The sequence below is a fragment of the Branchiostoma floridae genome, chromosome 16 (assembly GCF_000003815.2).
Source record: "Branchiostoma floridae strain S238N-H82 chromosome 16, Bfl_VNyyK, whole genome shotgun sequence".
NCBI classification, from domain to species: Eukaryota; Metazoa; Chordata; class Leptocardii; order Amphioxiformes; family Branchiostomatidae; genus Branchiostoma; species Branchiostoma floridae.
In genome coordinates, this window is record NC_049994.1 from 7,624,528 (window position 1) to 7,643,045 (window position 18,518).

The 18,518-nt window shown below is 41.9% G+C and overlaps 4 protein-coding genes across 5 annotated transcripts in view; 2 read left to right on the forward strand and 2 right to left on the reverse strand.

Annotated features, from left to right (window-relative positions):
• Positions 1-2,357, reverse strand: part of LOC118432702 (cysteine sulfinic acid decarboxylase-like) — a 79,210-nt gene extending 76,853 nt beyond the window's left edge. Inside the window, exon 1 of one of the 2 annotated variants that reach the window (XM_035844310.1) lies at positions 2,211-2,357. In XM_035844310.1, the coding sequence (XP_035700203.1) occupies positions 2,211-2,214 (4 nt within the window). In that variant the 5' untranslated portion in view covers positions 2,215-2,357. Of the gene's footprint in view, positions 1-1,936; positions 1,961-2,210 lie in introns of those variants that run through there. The other variant, XM_035844316.1, reaches the window with a different exon arrangement.
• A 5,264-nt stretch (positions 2,358-7,621) lies between these two features.
• Positions 7,622-17,943, forward strand: LOC118403522 (GATA zinc finger domain-containing protein 1-like). The gene is made up of 4 exons (XM_035802253.1): positions 7,622-8,077; positions 8,949-9,008; positions 9,840-10,020; positions 17,670-17,943. Exons 1-4 carry the CDS (start codon positions 7,757-7,759, stop codon positions 17,858-17,860), a joined length of 753 nt encoding a protein of 250 aa, XP_035658146.1. The 5' UTR covers positions 7,622-7,756; the 3' UTR covers positions 17,861-17,943.
• On the forward strand, positions 10,415-11,937 carry LOC118403521. Its single transcript, XM_035802252.1, has one exon. The coding sequence runs from the start codon at positions 10,445-10,447 to the stop codon at positions 11,288-11,290; it is 846 nt and encodes a 281-aa protein (XP_035658145.1). The 5' UTR covers positions 10,415-10,444; the 3' UTR covers positions 11,291-11,937.
• On the reverse strand, positions 12,090-15,133 carry LOC118403520. Its single transcript, XM_035802251.1, has 4 exons — positions 14,105-15,133; positions 13,695-13,923; positions 13,252-13,398; positions 12,090-12,847 (listed from the first exon to the last, which is right to left on the reverse strand). The coding sequence occupies exons 1-4, from the start codon at positions 15,059-15,061 to the stop codon at positions 12,588-12,590; spliced, it is 1,593 nt and encodes a 530-aa protein (XP_035658144.1). The 5' UTR covers positions 15,062-15,133; the 3' UTR covers positions 12,090-12,587.
• Positions 17,944-18,518: the final 575 nt, after the last annotated feature.

Genomic DNA, 18,518 nt, shown 5'->3' on the forward strand with positions numbered 1-18,518 from the left:
AGACCGTTACCTGAGGAAAGTGAGGAAAGTCGTGTAAAGTGCCTCTCCCAAGGGCACAAGATCGGTGACACGGTAGGATTCGAACTCGAGACCTCTCGGTCCCGAGCCAAACACCTGCACCACGAGATCTCACTCACTACCTCACGGGGTACGGAGGTTTCATAAAGAATGTTGTTGTGTTGAATAAAGATTATTACGTAGACTTCGCGAAGCAGAGAATACGACTATAACCCCATTAGGTTATTCTCAACGAATACGCCCAAGTGTATTATGCACTGTATACATTCGTGTCAGTATTGTGACCCCCAATACAAAGCTACAAAGGATTCAAAAACTTTCAAGTCACGTCTGACCAAGACGATATAGGTCAAGCGAGCTTCATTTGACACCGCACATATGGAGCCTACTTGACCAAAGGAGACTGTTTCAGTACATAGATACTGTCTGCCCGCCCTCGAGTATCTGCTTGGAGATTAGACGCCAGGTTAGCCGAGCCCGACACACCTTTTACTCGCGAGTACCCGGCGGCGGTTTTGTAAAATTCCACCACGACTGCAGTGTTCTACTTCTAGGCGTAACAAGTTGTCAGTGTCCAGACAAGTCACGTACATTTGTCACGGTTAGTGGGACCTAAGAAGTGGAATTGCCGGGTTTTTGTCGGGTAAGGACCCAGTAATAGTCGCTTGGATACGTAGCTTAGACTTGTCATAAAGTTAAAACTACCCAAACAAGTGCTTTTAAAAAAAGCTGGCGTTTCGTCTACGTTTATGAGTGTGAACTGTCTTTTTCTTGAAGTAAAATCTGTTAGAAAAAGTCAGTCAAGGGCTGTTGCGTCTATAAGAAAAATTGTTATTTTGGAAAGGAGTACTGTTTAATAGCTGGTCTTGGCTTACAACTTTATCTTAAATGTACAATAAGTTCATTATAAAATCTATCAATATACTTAGGTACTTATGTACACTTGAAAAAGCACCATCAGCACTGTGACAAGATTCTATCTAAATTGACTACCAAATGTCAAACAAATATCCAAACCAATTAACAGCTACCTCATCTCTATTATACTGGTTTCCGCATTTACAACATTTCTTCCTTGTTTTCCTGGATAATTTTGCTAATATTAATGAAAATTTCCATACTTTTGTGTCGAGCGGTGTGACTTTCCACATCCGTGTTGTCTGAAAATTTCTGAATGAAGTCGATACTGAACAATGGAGCATTTGCTACTGTAAGAAAGGATCGCTGTTTTTGATGGAGTTTCATGCAAACAACATCAAGAGCCTCTGTTTACATCATGAATAGTAGTTTAGTGGCGAGTGTTTTGCGAGAATCATCTTACCGCGCATAGGAGCCGCTGCACGGTATTTTCCATTACCATGAACAGAAAAATTCGAATGCCGGGTTTGGAATCTATGAAGTCCTGTTCATAAGACAAAGGCCTTGCATATATGAAATGAATACTAAAATAAATAAAAAATGATATTAAAAAATATAATATCAATAAATAAATAGAATATTTATATATTATCTTCAATATTTAAAAAGAAAAAAAATCCACTCTCGGTTTCGAACCAGGGACTTTCGGAAGTTGTCAGGTGTATAATCTTTGAGTGTACATTATGCTTTAACCTCACTACATAGTATTATTTATGTCGATTTTCGGTCGCTTTCTTGATAAAATCATTTCTTTTTCTTGTGCAATCTTGTGGAATAGATGTTATATGGCCATTTTCCAGGATATTGAAGTCCGAAACCACAATGCAATGGTATTGCCGAACAGTTGTAGCAGTTGCATGCGGTCGTGTTGAACCAAACCAAGCACCAAGCATGCATCCATGCATCCATCCATGCATCCATGCATCGAAGCACTGAAGGTAAAACCCAATACATTGCGTTTCGTCGCCCGAGAAACGCAACAAAAAAAACCAACACTTACCTCACCTCGCCAGTCCCATAGCTCAAACAGACAAAGGAGCTTTTATCTCCTTGAACAGACGTAGGGACACCACCAAAAAGTGGTCATGGTGACCCTTATCTTAAGGTGGTCGCTTGAACAGGTTTGACTACATGTAGCTAGTAATTACCCAAAATTCGCCCCCCTCCCAAACAATCACCCCTTAGGCGTAAATACTACACTGGTGGAATTACAAGTTTAGCCGCAAATTTCTATCTTAATGTCTACTCCCTTATACATAACATAAACTACTAACCCATTGTTCCAAGCCTGCACTTTCTTCTATCGTGTATTTCCAGGAAGGTTTCCAAACTCTAATCAGAGCTCACAATGACACATGCAGTCAAGTTGATAGTACTTTACAGCTGGCGCACCTTTAATTTGCATCAGTGGAATTTTCCCCTTGGCGTAGCAGGTGAGGCAATGACTGTCGCCCAATCAAAACTCGCATGGATGAATGCGCACAGTTTGCGCACCTTTGCATCAACCCTGAGTCTCACCCAATGAAAACTCGTATGAATGAATGCCTGTGAATTAATGCGCACACTTGAAAGTTGACGCACCTTCGCATCAATAAAACTTTACCCTTTGCGTAGGTGTAGCATTGACTGTCACCCAATCAAAACTTGCATGTATAATGATTGTGAATGAATGCGCACAGTTGGCGCACCTTTGCATCGATGGAATTTTCACCTTGACGTAGGTGAAGCACTTTTAAACCTGATCATGTGTGTAGACTCACCCCCGAATCAAAACTCGTATGATTGAATGTATGAGAATGATCAATTCTGATTTCGTAATCTTTAATTTAGAGTATCCATGCAAGGAAGTTGAAGTAGGCGGTTGTTTTTTCTTCCGTTTTGAGGCTACCAACTTCAATTTGCTGAAGACTTTTGTAGCCTATATAGGAAAGTCGTGTAAAGTACCTTTTCCAAGGGCACAAGACCGATGACACGTCGGGGTTTGAGCTCAGGACCTTCTGGACCAAACGTGCTGACGATTGCGCCACGCGGCCCCACGCATCGCCAGACTTGTTAGTTTGAAACCTCCGTGAAAAATGGTGAATGTTATGTTTTCAGCAGGTGGGGCCGCGTGTGTGTCTTTGAACACGATAGCAAGATTTTGGGACCATGATGCTTGTTACATCACAGAATTGAACGATGATTTATTTATTTATTTCATCTTGAAACAAATGGGTAGCCCCTACAACAGTGCATAGTTGATTTCCAAGGGGGCCCATCAAACATACATGTAAATAACAGATACAGGACAAAACGTGGTAACAATCAGTCAAACTTTGAACACCCAGGGACAACATATACAGTACAGAAAACATAAAACCGGTGCGTCAAAACAAAATCAGTGTCCATACTCAAGTCGAAAACGTTCCAAGGTCAAAATCAATATGTCAAGAGATGGGTGGAGGTCAGAGGTCAAATCATATATCAAATCACGTGTAAAACGAAAATTAATGAAACTGAAATTTACAAAGTATGGATAGTAAATCATATGTAAAGATTGAACCCCCCAAAAAATTAAAAGAACAGTAAGGCACATCAGAGACAAATGTGCTATTTCCATACTAAGTTCCAATATTACTTGAGGTCAGATATACATATGTTCTTCAGAGATGTTTATTTTATTTGGGGGAGGGGCGGGGCGGGGGTGGCTGGTTCACGAAGCTTTAAAAAAAACGGTACTCTGTGCCGGAAAGGGTGCGGTTTGACTCCCGACCAACTCCCTTTTCAGCATACCCTAGTAGCCCACGTTGAAAATCACGCACCATGCAAAAGTTGTGCTCTGGAAGTCAGGGAAGAAAGCTACTTTGATGAATATTTGATAGATACATCCAAATACATCAAGGGACTGTATGATATTTCATGTTTTGTTCATAGGTCAAGAGAAACAAGAACGAGAGGCCATCAGTTGAAAATAAATTATTTTAGATAATTAAGTTAAGAGTCATTGCAGGAGAAAACCAGGCAGAGGTCGGAAGATGGGGGTCGGCCAAATCAACTCAAACTTTTTATGTGTGATAGGTATGGGGAACTATGAACAGCCATATGATTAAAACCCTCCAGCTATTTTTCGTTATGGCGTTCTGGGGCCCCCCTCTGAGACCCTCCAAAATCAAACAATTGATGACTGAAAATTACTGAAATTGCGATGGCTATTCTGATACTTCTGATTAATATATGACAAAACGTTTTATATTCCCATATCCCATGTGTTCTTACGTTTTACTGACAAAAATTTGAAGATGAAGTATTGAAATTAAGAGGGTGTTACAGGGGTTTACCGGAACCAATAAAAACACGATTTTCAACTCTCTGAATTTCTGTGATCTTTAAGGGGCTTGTTCTCCGACACCCAGCAATTTAAATGAATGGTTTTACCTTTACTGGAGAGAGGAATATCTACTTATTGAAAATCAAGCGTCGTCTAATTGGGCCATGTATACCACGAGCCGTGAGCGGGGGTCTTTATGGGGATTTTCCAGCTTTTTGACTACGTTAAAACAGGTAATAGCTGCTCACTATGGGGTAATGGACGGCAACTTTTTGGTGTTCCTGTGTAGGATCACTGCTTAATTGTCAAAAATGCTTCAAGTAATTACAAGTAATTATTGGGGCTCTGTATGGGGGGTATAAGGCTACTTGAAAATGAATTATGCTGGTTTTACCCGCATTTGTTGCTCTGTAAATGCTCAATATTGGGTAAGTTATGTCATTTATTTGTGTTTCTGTATAGGAACAATTCTTAACTGTCAAAAAAAAAGCTATAATTAATTACTGCTATTTATTTGGGCTCTGTATGGGGCATATAGGGATATGTGAAATGAAATTAAGCTGCTTTTACACATCTCAGTATATCTAAGACGTCAATTAGTATAAGTCCCTTACATAGTGTGCTTTCCCCATATGATACATAATAAAAAAAGGATCTACATGGGGGTTATCAGTATACTCCACATACTATTTACTGCACTGCAGGCCACATGGGTGACCGCATACTATGATAGGCAATCTACAACATAGAACATGACCCTAACAAAGAATTTTAGCTATTAACAAAATACGATGTGTAAAAGTAAACCAATGGTTTGTTAGTATGCCTGACTGTTCATTTATTCATCACGATAAGGACAGACTAGAAACATTAAGTCTATGAGAAACCTACATATAGACCCCTATTACAATGGAGCATACTGTCTGCAAAATACACAAACGCACTGTTGAAATGCATATTCACAAATGCACACGTTCAGTTCTTGGACTGGTACAATAAGCTGGATCTGATGTAATTTTTTACCTGCAAAGGGTAAGAGACTACGATTGTGGCTAGGCCTAAAATTCACATGTTTGGTACAGAGTTTCTACACTGTTGTAAAAATCATGTTATAAAACTTTGTCAAATTACAAAAAAAAAAGAACTTGCACATGTACATGTGGATAAGATGTTCTCTAATGCCTGTATGAAAGAGACTTTCCTTGTCATAGACCCTGTAATGGGTAGATGGAAATGATCTGATATGCACTTCAGTTGCTTTAGCTTTATTGATTTGAGACCTTTGGTTATAGCCAGTTTTCCCAAGTTTATGTCTTCTAACATGACAGGATGGCTGTAGTCAATACTTAGAAGTAAAGTATACAAGGTCTTTCGCAGCACCTGCATGCCACTCGCTTTCCTCATCCTTCGCTTCCATGCCAGTGACCACAGATTCTGTGCTTTCTTGCTGTCTTTGTGCTGCTGAAAGTCTTGCAAAATAACTTGCTGGGCTGGAACAACGTTTGCCATCAGATTCCCTAACGTGCTGTGCACATCTCGTGGGTCACTTGCACAGCACCAGCTTTCTGCCCAGACGTAGCTCCCCGATTGAAAATGTCAGTCAGATAGGCCTAAGTTTTCATCTTGTCTGACATCCGTTGGCCGCCTTTCCTAGTCCGGATTGCCCAGCCTTCATTGACAACTTGGTAGGACGCCCAATCCGGATTCTTCTCCTTGTGACTGTGAGGCTAGGCCAGGGCCATGAGTAGGGTTGGGTACCGGTACAAAACCGGTTTTTCTCATTGGACCGGTCCAAATAAGCCGGACCTGAAAAAATTCGGTGGACCGGATGTTGGACCGATTGGAAAATGAACTGATTATATGATCAGGCATTCACACCTTGCCTCCTGAGGGTCTGAGAAGTCGAAGCATAGAACTGATATGCTAGTTTTCTGACCGATAGCTGGCGGAGACAAAATCAGCAGAGCACAGTGATAACACCCTGCAATTTCTCAAAAACACTTTTATTAGTAAAAGATTCACGGACCTGACGGTCTGAAGTACACTTTGCAGAATAGCACAGACAGCTGACCAGTCTTGTCGGCAGTTGTTGAAAAATGTGGACAAAACACTCCACATCATACTTGCCTTCATCGCCCTTCGTAATTACTGCAGCCATTGGGATCTTTTAATTCGATGGCTCTTAATCTATAATTCCCCAACCCACCTATCTCACATGAAAAGTATGCACAGACGATTGATGGCCCAGTTCTTTTCGCTTCTGCCAAAGATTTCTGATGCAATGACGGTTAGAGTATATCATGTAGGTGGATACCTGATAACCCCCATGCAGAGCCTCTTTCATTAAGTACAACATGGTTAATACATAATCATTATGATTCTAAGGAATGTACTATTTGAGGACTTACAGAGCAACAAACGTGGGTAAAACCAGCATAATTCATTTTCAAGTAGCCTTATATCCCCCATACAGAGCCCCAATAATTACTTGCAATTAGTTGAAGCATTTTTGACAATTAAGCGTGATCCTACGCAGGAACACCAAAAAGTTGCCGTCCATTACCCCATAGTGAGCAGCTATTACCTGTTTTAACGTAGTCAAAAAGCTGGAAAATCCCCATAAAGACCCCCCGCTCACGGCTCGTGGTATACATGGCCCAATTAGACGACGCTTGATTTTCAATAAGTAGATATTCCTCTCTCCAGTAAAGGTAAAACCATTCATTTAAATTGCTGGGTGTCGGAGAACAAGCCCCTTAAAGATCACAGAAATTCAGAGAGTTGAAAATCGTGTTTTCATTGGTTCCGGTAACCCCCTGTAACACCCTCTTAATTTCAATACTTCATCTTCAAATTTTTGTCAGTAAAACTTAAGAGCACATGAAATATGGGAATATAAAACGTTTTGTGATATATTAATCAGAAGTATCAGAATAGCCATCGCAATTTCAGTAATTTTCAGTCATCAATTGTTTGATTTTGGAGGGTCTCAGAGGGGGCCCCCAGAACGCCATAACGAAAAATAGCTGGAGGGTTTTAATCACATGGCTGTTCATAGTTCCCCATACCTATCGCACATAAAAAGTTTGAGTTGATTTGGCCGACCCCCATCTTCCGACCTCTGCCTGGTTTTGCCTGGTTTTCTCCTGCAATGACTCTTAAAAAGCAAAGCAAAAACGTACAATAAGGGTCTTCATTCATTCATTAAAGTGATGCTTGTCTCTTTTCATGTTTTTTCTTTCCTTATAAGTGATACCCTACATAAAGATATAATCCTACATACATGCTCTAATAGTAAACCGTTTCCCGTTTGCTGCGCACCATGCGGAATAAAGATAAAATGCAGTTATAAAGTTGATGAACTTTTCCACCCCATAGAATCGAGTGGAACAGTCTAGCGATCCCATCAAACACCGCGCAACACTTTCTAGCTCGGCGAAAAAAATACACACTAAATTTTGGCATTTCTGGACGTTATTTCCTCCTTTCAGGATTGTTTACCGACGGGAAACGATGCCCCTAGGCGTGCGGCCGTGCTGTTCGACATGTAAGACCACGGACTCGCCGATGTGGCGGCGAAACGAGTTCGGAGACGTGCTCTGTAACTCGTGCTCCTTGAAACAGCTTCAGCTTAGTGTAGCGCCACCCGCGCAAGAAAACGGCGATTCCAACAACACGACGCAACCTCTACAGCACCAGAACGGGAACAAGGCGGAGAAGATACAGCTCAGGAAGTCCATGCGTGTCCGCTCGGCTAAGACTAAGGCGCTACAGCAGACCGGGAAGGGTACGGTGACCAAGGGCAAGAGCAGGAGGATCATCTTCAAGAAAAACGTGAGTCGCCCCCCTCCCCACCTCACCCAGTTACTTAGTACTCGGGCGGTTCCAAAAAATGTGAGGAGGTGGCGTTGATGACAGCACAGTCAGGTTCTGAGTCCTGCATTCCCAGTTCTAAATTCTTTGACCCCCTCAGGGCTCGAAATTCATTTTTTTTATTAGGTGCTGCACTGTGCACCCAAGCTAAAAAATTGGGTGCACCAAAAACTATTTGGGTGCACAACATGAATATAAAGTAGAATGTCGTTGTGGTACGAACACAGGTTTGGGACGTCAAAAATAAGCCCTTGCACAGAGATCAGAAATGCATGTGCGGCGACAGCAATTCTAGGTAATTGTGTCAAAGGTAAATGGCAGAGACAAGGACTGTTCTCTTTTTCGAGGAGCTTACATTTGACATATTACCTAGAATTCCTGTTGCCGCACCTCATGTGTTCTCATCTCTGTGAAAGGACTTATTTCGCTGAACCCAAATTCCAACATCATATTTGAAAACAAGTAATCTTACAGACATTTTATCTTTTTTTTAACACTTAGATGTCAAGAATAAGGTTTATAGTTATACTGGTATTCTTTGATATCTTAACAGTTAACATACATAAACCTACAAAAATATTTGGGTGCACTGGTGCCCCCACAGAAAAAAAATTGGATGCACAGCTCCATTTTTGTGTGCACCAAGGTGCACATGCACCCAGTATTTCGAACCCTGCCCCCTTGAAGTCAAGTCCCTGTCCTAAATGCTGCTTAAAAGTCTACAGCAAACTTAAAACTCTTCAAAAACCTCCTTTACTCTTCTGCAGGGAGGTTAGATTCCTGTGAAAATAAATGAATTTACAGTAACACTCAATGTATTTTTTTTCCACAGCCACTGAAGGCCCCAGCAGCAGTGTCCACTATAGTCACCAGCGAATGCTTCTTCTATAAGGTAAGGTACAGAGAAAAATAGACCAATTCTGACTGTCCATCACAATTATCAGTTCCACCAATGATAGCACATGGCAATTAGCCATTCAACCAATGAGAGCCTGGCTCAATGTCAGCCAAATATTTGCCGTCTGCCTTTACGATTTGATATGGAGCAAATTACTAGTACAGACATCATCGCTGCTTCCTTCATGTCTCCACTATATATATACTTTCTATGTTTTGCAAAAGATGCACCACAACATTTGTATTGGTTGATGGCTCAGAAGAAATTATAGCCACGGATTCCAACCCCAGAAAATGCCTGTTACCTGAGCAGACAAGAGTTCAAATAGTAGCCAGAAAGGTAGTAATTCAGTTCCCAGATTTATTGTTTGTCTGGTAAAGCCAGCTACCCAGGCCCTCTGACAGATCACATTAGATTGCTAAGTACTGACACTGTAGGGTATTTTTTGTTTCTTATTTTTTGTTATTCATTTCACCAACAAAATCGTCTTGAATATGCCCAGGAGGTGAAACCCAGACACAAGCTAATGTTGTTGTTTACCATCCTGTTTAGTCTACTTTATTGTTGTCCCATAAGTGTGGCGTAACTGGTAGAGCGTTTGGTTTGGAATCAAAATGTCCTGAGTTCGATACCCAACATGCCCTGACATTGTGTCCTTGGGAAAGGCACTTTACATGATTTTCCCTGACAGTGGAGTGATGCCCACCGAGCCTCCTTTGGCTAATCTGTCTAATTGTGTGCCAAAAACACACTACGGATTTGGTGCGCACATCTGCACATTGGTCTCCCACCAAAAATCATTAATTTTTTTCTTCTATATGACAGGGTATCTACTACCAGATGGGAGATATAGTGTCTCTGATGGACCATGACGGAGGTATCTACTATGCACAGATTAAGGGTTTCATGCAGGACCAGTACTGTGAGAAGAGTGTGGTCATCACGTGGTTGTTACCAACCCAGGCCAGCCCCAGGGACCACTTTGACCCGGCCACGTACATCCTCGGTTAGTTATTTTTTGATAATAACTTTATTACAAGAAGGGTTTGACTTCTATTCCGTATGCAGTGGGAAATGAATTGTCCAACACTTTTGTAGATGAGCGGTTGGACAACGTATTCTTTTTTGTCTGTGTAGGTATCTGTGTGTGTATACAGGACTCGAAATTCATTTTTGCGATTAGGTGCACTGGTGCACCCAGCTTAAAAAATTGGGTGCACCAAAAATTTTTTGGGTGCACCACTTAAAGCAAAACACAAGGCAGCGTGAAACCTTTTATTATTTTACGCAAAGTACCCCCAAAAGTCGATTTACGAGTTGTTGGTATAGGCCTTCGTACCTACGAGCGGTGCCGGCAGATCATATTTCCGGCTAACCGAGAATCCCGGGGACTCCCCGCCGCGGCCATTTTGCCTACATCCGGGTACTTCATGACGTCAGTGGGAGCAGATTCGTGCGTCGTCTGCTGTTCCACTCGCCATTTTGAAGGATCGCGTTTCACAACAAACCGGCCGGCGTTTCACAACAAACCGGCCGGCGCGCAGCGAAGCTGTGGCGATTCCGTAGGCACGTCAGTTTATTCCAGCGTCCAGGGAGCAGTGTGGTGCAGTATGGAGCCAGGTCTCGAAGAGGAAATCGCTGGGATGAGCCTCGGCCCCATAGCTTACAATTTTCACCCTCGGCGCAGCGATCGTGAAAGATCTGGGACTGGGGACGGGAGCGTCAGTGTAGTCCGCCCACGACCTCGAACCCCGGTATCCCCGCCGTCTGAGCCGGAGCTGTTGGAGAGCATGACTGTTTCAGAGTGGGACGGGGTGGATGTAGAAACAGAGAACTGGCGGCTGGAGCAGTTCACCTGGTGCCGGTGCACGAACTGCCAGCCGATGCCGTCCGTCCGGGAATGTGTGTGCTGTCATGATCTGACCGAGGCGGAGAAGAAAGGCATTGGTGACGGCATTTTGTGTTTAGTTGAGCACGAGGACTTCCACGCCAACAATATCAACAAGACCGTGCTTCGTTCGGCACTTCTGGCGCGCGTGGAAAACCTGAGGGAAGCTCTGGGGGATCCGATCCTTCATCGCACCTACCGGATGCAAGCGTATCGCCAGTGCACCTACTGGCTGCACGAGAGACTCGGCACGCACATCAGACGAGTCATCCCGTCGTGTGTGGTCTGGGCCATCCGAGACGCGTATCCAGAGAAGAAACGCGAACATTATAGGGGCTTCCTAGAGGCCGATGAGGTGTATGATTTCATCTATGAAGCTCGGCGTTAAAGTCAATTCCCAGTCAGCGAGAGGGTTTTGATATAATATTTGTATTAAGTTTAAACTATTCTAGATAGACGAATATTTCAGTCACTCAAGTTCTAAATTGTTCAAACAATTAAAAGTGAAAGTTTGAAAATGTTTGAACCTATCTGGATATGTTGGAAATATTGGGAAAGTAATGGTACAAATATCTCTTTATTTAGAACAATTTAGAAACATCTAGAAACATCTATGTGTTTTTGTACATGTTATTGTTGGAACATGTGATCAGTGATGTTATAAACAGTTCTAAAAAGTTACTTATTACAATTAGAATGTTATAAAGATTTCCAAAATGTTGGAAGAAAAGGCAAGAAACACCCGCTTGGTATTGTAAAATTGACTCTAAGAGTTTAATATGACATATAACACAAACATTCAAGTTTTATGTCGGCCACCTATTTATTCTTGTTCTTGTTGTGTGACATTTGCTAAGATGAAGGGAGTCGTTCATCGTGCATTTTAAATTCTGTAATACAGAATGTACCAGAATAGATAAGTAAACAGTAACTAATTCTAATACATGTAACATTAACAGTGTTAAAAGTTCAGTAGGAAAGATGTATGCAAAGTACCAATGTTATATATTAAAGGGATCTCAGAGTTGTGTGCCACTTTCTGTGCATGCTTTAACAATAATTAATAATAGCATACAAAATCTTATTCTAATATCATCACATTCTAACATCATCATATTCATCACATTCCAATATTCATACACTACTGCTATTCAACCATGTAAATTAAATCTCTCCTTCCTATAAATTTTTATAATATAAGCTACAAATATTAAATTGCATCTCGCATCACCAGAATCAAACCTTGACTAGGTTAACACATTTAACTACTTAGGTGTAGTCCTTGACAGTGCTCTATGGTGGAATGATCATATCATTCATATCACAAAGAAACTCTCGCAAGCTATCGGTATCATGAAGTGCCTGAAGCCTTTCATCAACAGACAAGCCTTACTGACAATATATACTGTACATCCCTTTTCCTTCCACACTTACAGTACTGCAGTACTGTCTGGGACCAAGGCAGCAAGGCTTACATAGACAAACTGAAGAAACTCCAAAACAGGCAGGTAGGGTTATCCTGGGCTCTATACACCCAGAGAAACCATTATGCATATACACTCGGATGGACCCCAGTGGTGGACATCCATAAGAGGAATAAACAGTACAGTGTTACAGTGTTATGGAACTTGCCTCCATCTACAGTGAAAACAGTACTAGTGATATTATGCTCTGAGTATGTAAAGCTAGCGGAGTCCGAAACGAGTCATGTAACCATCAATGATTGCTTGCTTGTCACCACGCTCCTCTGGAGCAATGTTTCCAGAGATGTCAGGGCCCGGATCTGGCAGCACCACCTTGCCACACTTGTACTGGCCACTCGCCTGCCTTCGCACCACATCTGCCATCAGGTACTCCCTGAATTCATACGTTTTCCCCTCGAATAGCCTTCTGTAGACCCAGCGCTTCGTTCTCTTAGAGAAGGCAGCAGAGCGTCTAGCCTCATCTGTAGTATGACAAATGAGGAAAGTTATATGGATCATAAAACAGTAACTGTTGTATTTAAAAAAAAAGTTATACTATAGCATTGTTAAGTTTCTCAACTACATGTATCTCTAATGCTTTACACATGTGTAGTGTGTTTTGGGGTGTGTGTGTGATAGTAATACAAAATATAAGAAATGAGTCTTTTGTCTCCTGGCAATTAACAATTCATGGATACATGTATAAGCAATAAACTATAATAGATATATTACAAAAAATATATAGGTGAGAGCCATCATTCTATATAGAATATATGGTACACTTGAAATGTTTAGAAGAGGAGTAGCTGCATACAATTGTTGTGATGCAGATAAAGAGAGGTTGACTTAATATAAAGAGGACAAATCTCCACAGTTATGTCTGTACCTTCAAGTGTCTTTGCCTGCTCTCTCAGCACGTTTTCGTTGTGATCAAGTACTGCTAGCTGCAACCTCCCCTTCATTCCATGGAAAAAGTAGTGCTGCCTTTTCGGTGCATACTTCAGAAGCATGGAGTGAAACACCTCCACAGTCCCTGTAGAACAAAAAGAAAGAAAGTGTACATGTATATTTTTGTTTTTGAATTGACAATTTCCTGTTTTATGCATTATGATACAGCAAAGTGAATTTTTTTACATTCCCAATGCTATGATATAGAATTATCAAAACCCATCTCTACTCATATTGTAAGAAATCAGAATTTCATCTATGACATTACTAGTACTAATATACAATTTTCATGTTCTTGTGCAGGTTCAAGTAAATGTGTATGCTTAAACCCAGTCCACATTTAGAGCAAATGCACATGATAAAATAATAGTATCTAATTACCTGTGTGCTTGAAGCCTGTCAAGTGTGACAAGTCTTTAAGCAGTGTTTTGTTAGTTGCGATGTTGTACAACGCCTGATGTGGGGGGGACCCTGGCCGCAACCACATGATGTCATCTGTGTCGGCTCTGTCTAGATGAGGGTGGGCACACTGGGTGAAGATGCTGTTTTCAGGAAACACATGGATGTTGCCAATGTGTTTCAACATGGACAGCCATTTCTCTTGGAGGAGCTGCAATGAATAAAGAACTGTTAATTCAAAGGAATGCTTCTGTCACATTAAACCATGCATACAAGCAATGATATAATAGAGAAATATTGACTTCCATGTTGATAGGTACACTAAGTCTAAGGCAATACAATATCAATTTCAATTTTATTGTATATTTTTTCAATTGTAATTTTCTTCTTACCACATCATCTCCTTGGCAGGTATCTGAGATATGCCACAGATGATTCACAATGAATTTTATCCACGGGCCTAGGTCTTTCTTTGCTCTTCGGCTGGCCTCTTGCGTTAGCTTCTTCGTAATGGATTTTGCAAAGTGGAAGAGATCAAATTGGTGGTTGATGTCACGTCTCTTCTTCAGGACAGCCCCCACTCCCCGGTGCCGGTCCGTTACAATGCAGTCTATCTTGATTCCCTCCTCTTCCAGGAAGTCCAGCGACCTTTCAAAACCCAACCTTTCCATAGCATTAGAGCTTGTTGTCTCGCTAACCTGTACTAGTTGGAAATCGAGGATGAGTTGTGACGTTTCCTCCATTAGACTGTAAGAACAGTATTTTGCGTTGTGCCCAGGAGTGTCGCATCTCCCATCACCTAGGAGAGTGACCTGGATTTGATCTTCAGGACTTTCTGTGCCTGCATTACGGAATGCATCAAGGGTGAATTCCTGTTGTGATATGTAGAAATCATTGATGGCAGGTAGGAGGAATGTCCTTTGGACATTCATGAAGTACGTCTCGGAAAACAGTTTCAGTTTTAGAGTATTACAGATGTCACTGAATTTCTGATAACTTCCCCCAGCAAAAAGTATAGCTGCAGATGTCAAGAGGTTGCCCTCTGCCATACGTCCAACCTTCGGCTGGGATTCCCAGGTCCCTCTGTGAAAACTGGTACACTCGTACTTGACAGTCAGCATGGAGCCAGTTGTGAACTGTTCTGTGATCAATAAGGGTTCCCCACAGTGGCATGTCTTAAACCTTTCACGAATCTTGTCTTTGTGCACGACATAGTACTGCGAGTCATCATCTCCAGAAATGAAGTCATCCTCTCCATCATCCCCACCCTCATCTTCACCACAGTCAATCTCTTCTTCATTTTCTGAATCAGATGTAAAATCTGACGGATGGAAGGAAGTGTCTTTCATGTCTACTACACTTGGAGATGATAGGAATGATTGGTCCAGATCACTATGTTTCAGAATGGGGGTTGAGGAAGGCAGTGATGAAACAGAGCCTCTTATAGGTATCACCTTGGGTGTGGAAGGAAGATGTGATGTACATGTCACAGTGTCACATGTTTTGGGGCGTGAAGTGGAAAGTAGTGATGCAATAGTGTCACCATCGAGGTCTGTTTGGGTACTTGCATTTACAAACCTGGGAGGCTGGTCACATGGAGGCTTGCTGTATGTATGAAACATACTGGTGAGTCTGCTGGAAGGATCTTCCCCACTGAGGTTTGTACCACTAGTACTGCCACAATGCCCTGCTTCAACAGCTGCCTCATTCATTGGTTCCTGGCTCTCACAATGAAATGTACTTTGTTTTGGACTTGTGGGAAGTGCTGGTATTTTGAGCTGTTCAGAATTTGGCTGAAGCAAATCTTCCAGGAGCTGAAATATGGACATAAACAAAAAATTGATTTCATGTGGAATGATAAAACTAACATATTAAATAGGGATTCACTGTGGTTACACAAAAGCTAAATGAACCTTTCATTTCATAAATCACCTCTGACCCCAACCCCACAACATGTAAACATAAAAGGTAAAACACTATAGAAAAGCCAAGGGAGCTGGAGGTAAAGCCTTCAAGCCTCAACAAGCTTAACATCTAAAATTAACATCTGCCTTATTATGCTTATGATTCTTGACAAAATTGTTCAGTCAGAAGTCTCATATAGTATATACATTGCTAAAAACATGTTTTCAGACATTTGGTATCATAAATTCTTACATTTTTTTTTTGAGCCATGAAAAATGTATTCAACCAGAAACAATGTCTAACAGTTTAAATTAATGAACAGCACAAAATATCTGGTTCAATCAATTTTTTGCATATACATGTATAACAATTTGAATAAACGTGAAGCAGAAAAAGCAGTAGGATACCTGTATTCGCGTTCTCTTTTCACGTTGACACTCGGATGAGGAGCGCGATGATTTCAGGCCAAACTGTGTGGGTACTGCATCGTTGGATATCACTTTGGCTGGCACTTTGTAAGGCACATATTTGGCCTTCTGGTTGTCGGTGCAACAGCTGGGCGAGAAATGATCCGAGCAGACGCGGGCGTTGTTATTTGTAGCGATACTATCTTTGATCTTTTCGAGAGTCCATGGCAGTCGCAACTTTGATCTAACCGCGACCAGCCATTTCTGTAGCCTGTCTTCTTCCCAGCGGGGAAAGCGATGGAAGCTTATCCCCTTCGTGTTTTTGTTGGTGTTCCTACACACCACGCAGACCGGCATGGTTTCCCTCCCTCCGCGTTTCGGCAGGACGTGAGCGGACGCTGGAATAAACTGACGTGCCTACGGAATCGCCACAGCTTCGCTGCGCGCCGGCCGGTTTGTTGTGAAACGCCGGCCGGTTTGTTGTGAAACGCGATCCTTCAAAATGGCGAGTGGAACAGCAGACGACGCACGAATCTGCTCCCACTGACGTCATGAAGTACCCGGATGTAGGCAAAATGGCCGCGGCGGGGAGTCCCCGGGATTCTCGGTTAGCCGGAAATATGATCTGCCGGCACCGCTCGTAGGTACGAAGGCCTATACCAACAACTCGTAAATCGACTTTTGGGGGTACTTTGCGTAAAATAATAAAAGGTTTCACGCTGCCTTGTGTTTTGCTTTAAATTTAAGTAATAAGTTAATATCAAATTCTTAAACAGGTACCATGACAGACATTTTTATTATCTTTCTAATACTTAGATGTCAAGAATATGATGTATATTAGTATACTTTGATATCTTTACATACATAAACGTAAGAAAATATTTGGGTGCACCCTGTGCACCCACAGAAAATAATTGGGTGCACAGCTCCAATTTTGGGTGCACCTGGGTGCACATGCACCCAGTATTTCGAGCCCTGGTATATGTGCGAGTGTGTGTGTGTGTGTGTTTGTGTGTGTTTGTGTGTGTGTGTGTGTATGTTTGTGTGTGTGTGCAAAATTGAGAGAAGGATGCTTACTACCAAGGGGGCAAAGTCTGATATCAGAGTTACCAACCTAAAATTTGTATTCTCCCAGAACTATCGTAGAGTGGAATTCGTTATCACCAAGCGCAGTAGGGGTATCTTCGCTGTACAGTTTTATCAAAGAATGCTTGCAGATAGATGTGCAAAGGTTAGGTGTGATAGGTCGTTCAGTATAATATAACCAGTTGTTGCCATACCGCGTGCCTGTGAAGCTGGTGTGATATGCCAAGGGGCAGTTATATGGCTATATAGATACAGATACAAAAGCTGGTGTGTTATACCGAATGCCGGTTATACCGGCTATATAGATCCAGATACAGAAGCTGGTGTGTTTGTTTGTTTGTTTGTTTTATGCCAAAGGGCGGTTATACTGGCTATAGAAATGTAGTTACAAATACAGAAACTGGTGTGTTACTAGTATGCCGAAGAGCGGTTATACTGGCTATATAGATACAGATACAGAAGCTAGTGTGTTACGCCAAAGGGCAGTTATACTACCTATATAAATGTGGATACAGATTCAGATCTCTGACTGCCCTGTTTTTTTCTCCTTTTTCCCCAGGTCCAGAGGAAGAGCTTCCTCGTCTGATGGACTGTGTAGAGTTTGTCTGCCACGCCCCGTCCGAGTACTTTAAGACGAAGAAGTCCCCCCACCCCACCATCCCCTCCCGCCCCGAGACAAACTACGTCTCTGCCTGTGTGGCGCCCAAACAGCCTCCCAGCACAGCGGAAATATTCGGGGGAGAGTCATGACACAACAGGCTGTCTTTTGTTGTACATATGAATAACTCATGAAGTTCTGTATAAATACATTAAAGAGGATTCTTGTAAAGTTCTGTTGTTACTGTCTTGTTTTTGATCTCACACAGTAGGGGTTAAAGTAATAAGTCTGTTCATGGTGCAAACTGTGCTTGAGCAATGTAGTTGTAAGTAATATGTCAAAGTTGAAGGCCCCTGAGACATAAACAAACAGGTCTGCACATGTTCTGTAATTCTTGAAATTTTCACAGTATATGTTTGCAGTATTCACGGTGACCGCTTCACCGCAAATTTAAAAACACAGTAAAAATGTCTGTCCTGTCATCTCCCATTGTTCCTACTGCAAATTAAAACCGTTGTGAACACTCCATTTTCGCCCTACCGCAAAAATATACCTATCATTGCAACCTCATTTTATTGAAAGCGTTACAAAGGTCGACCTATACATGTACCATTGGAACGTGGTAGTTTGAAAAACCAATTGCAACATGCACAGCTACAACACTTCGTTGTTTTCTTCCACCATACCCTTGCGCAAATACTGCGATGATCCCACAGTATATCGTTGTTTTCTTCCACGACACCCTTGCGTACTACGAATACTACCGTAACGATGATCCCACAGTATATCACCGAAGATAGCTTTTGTAAA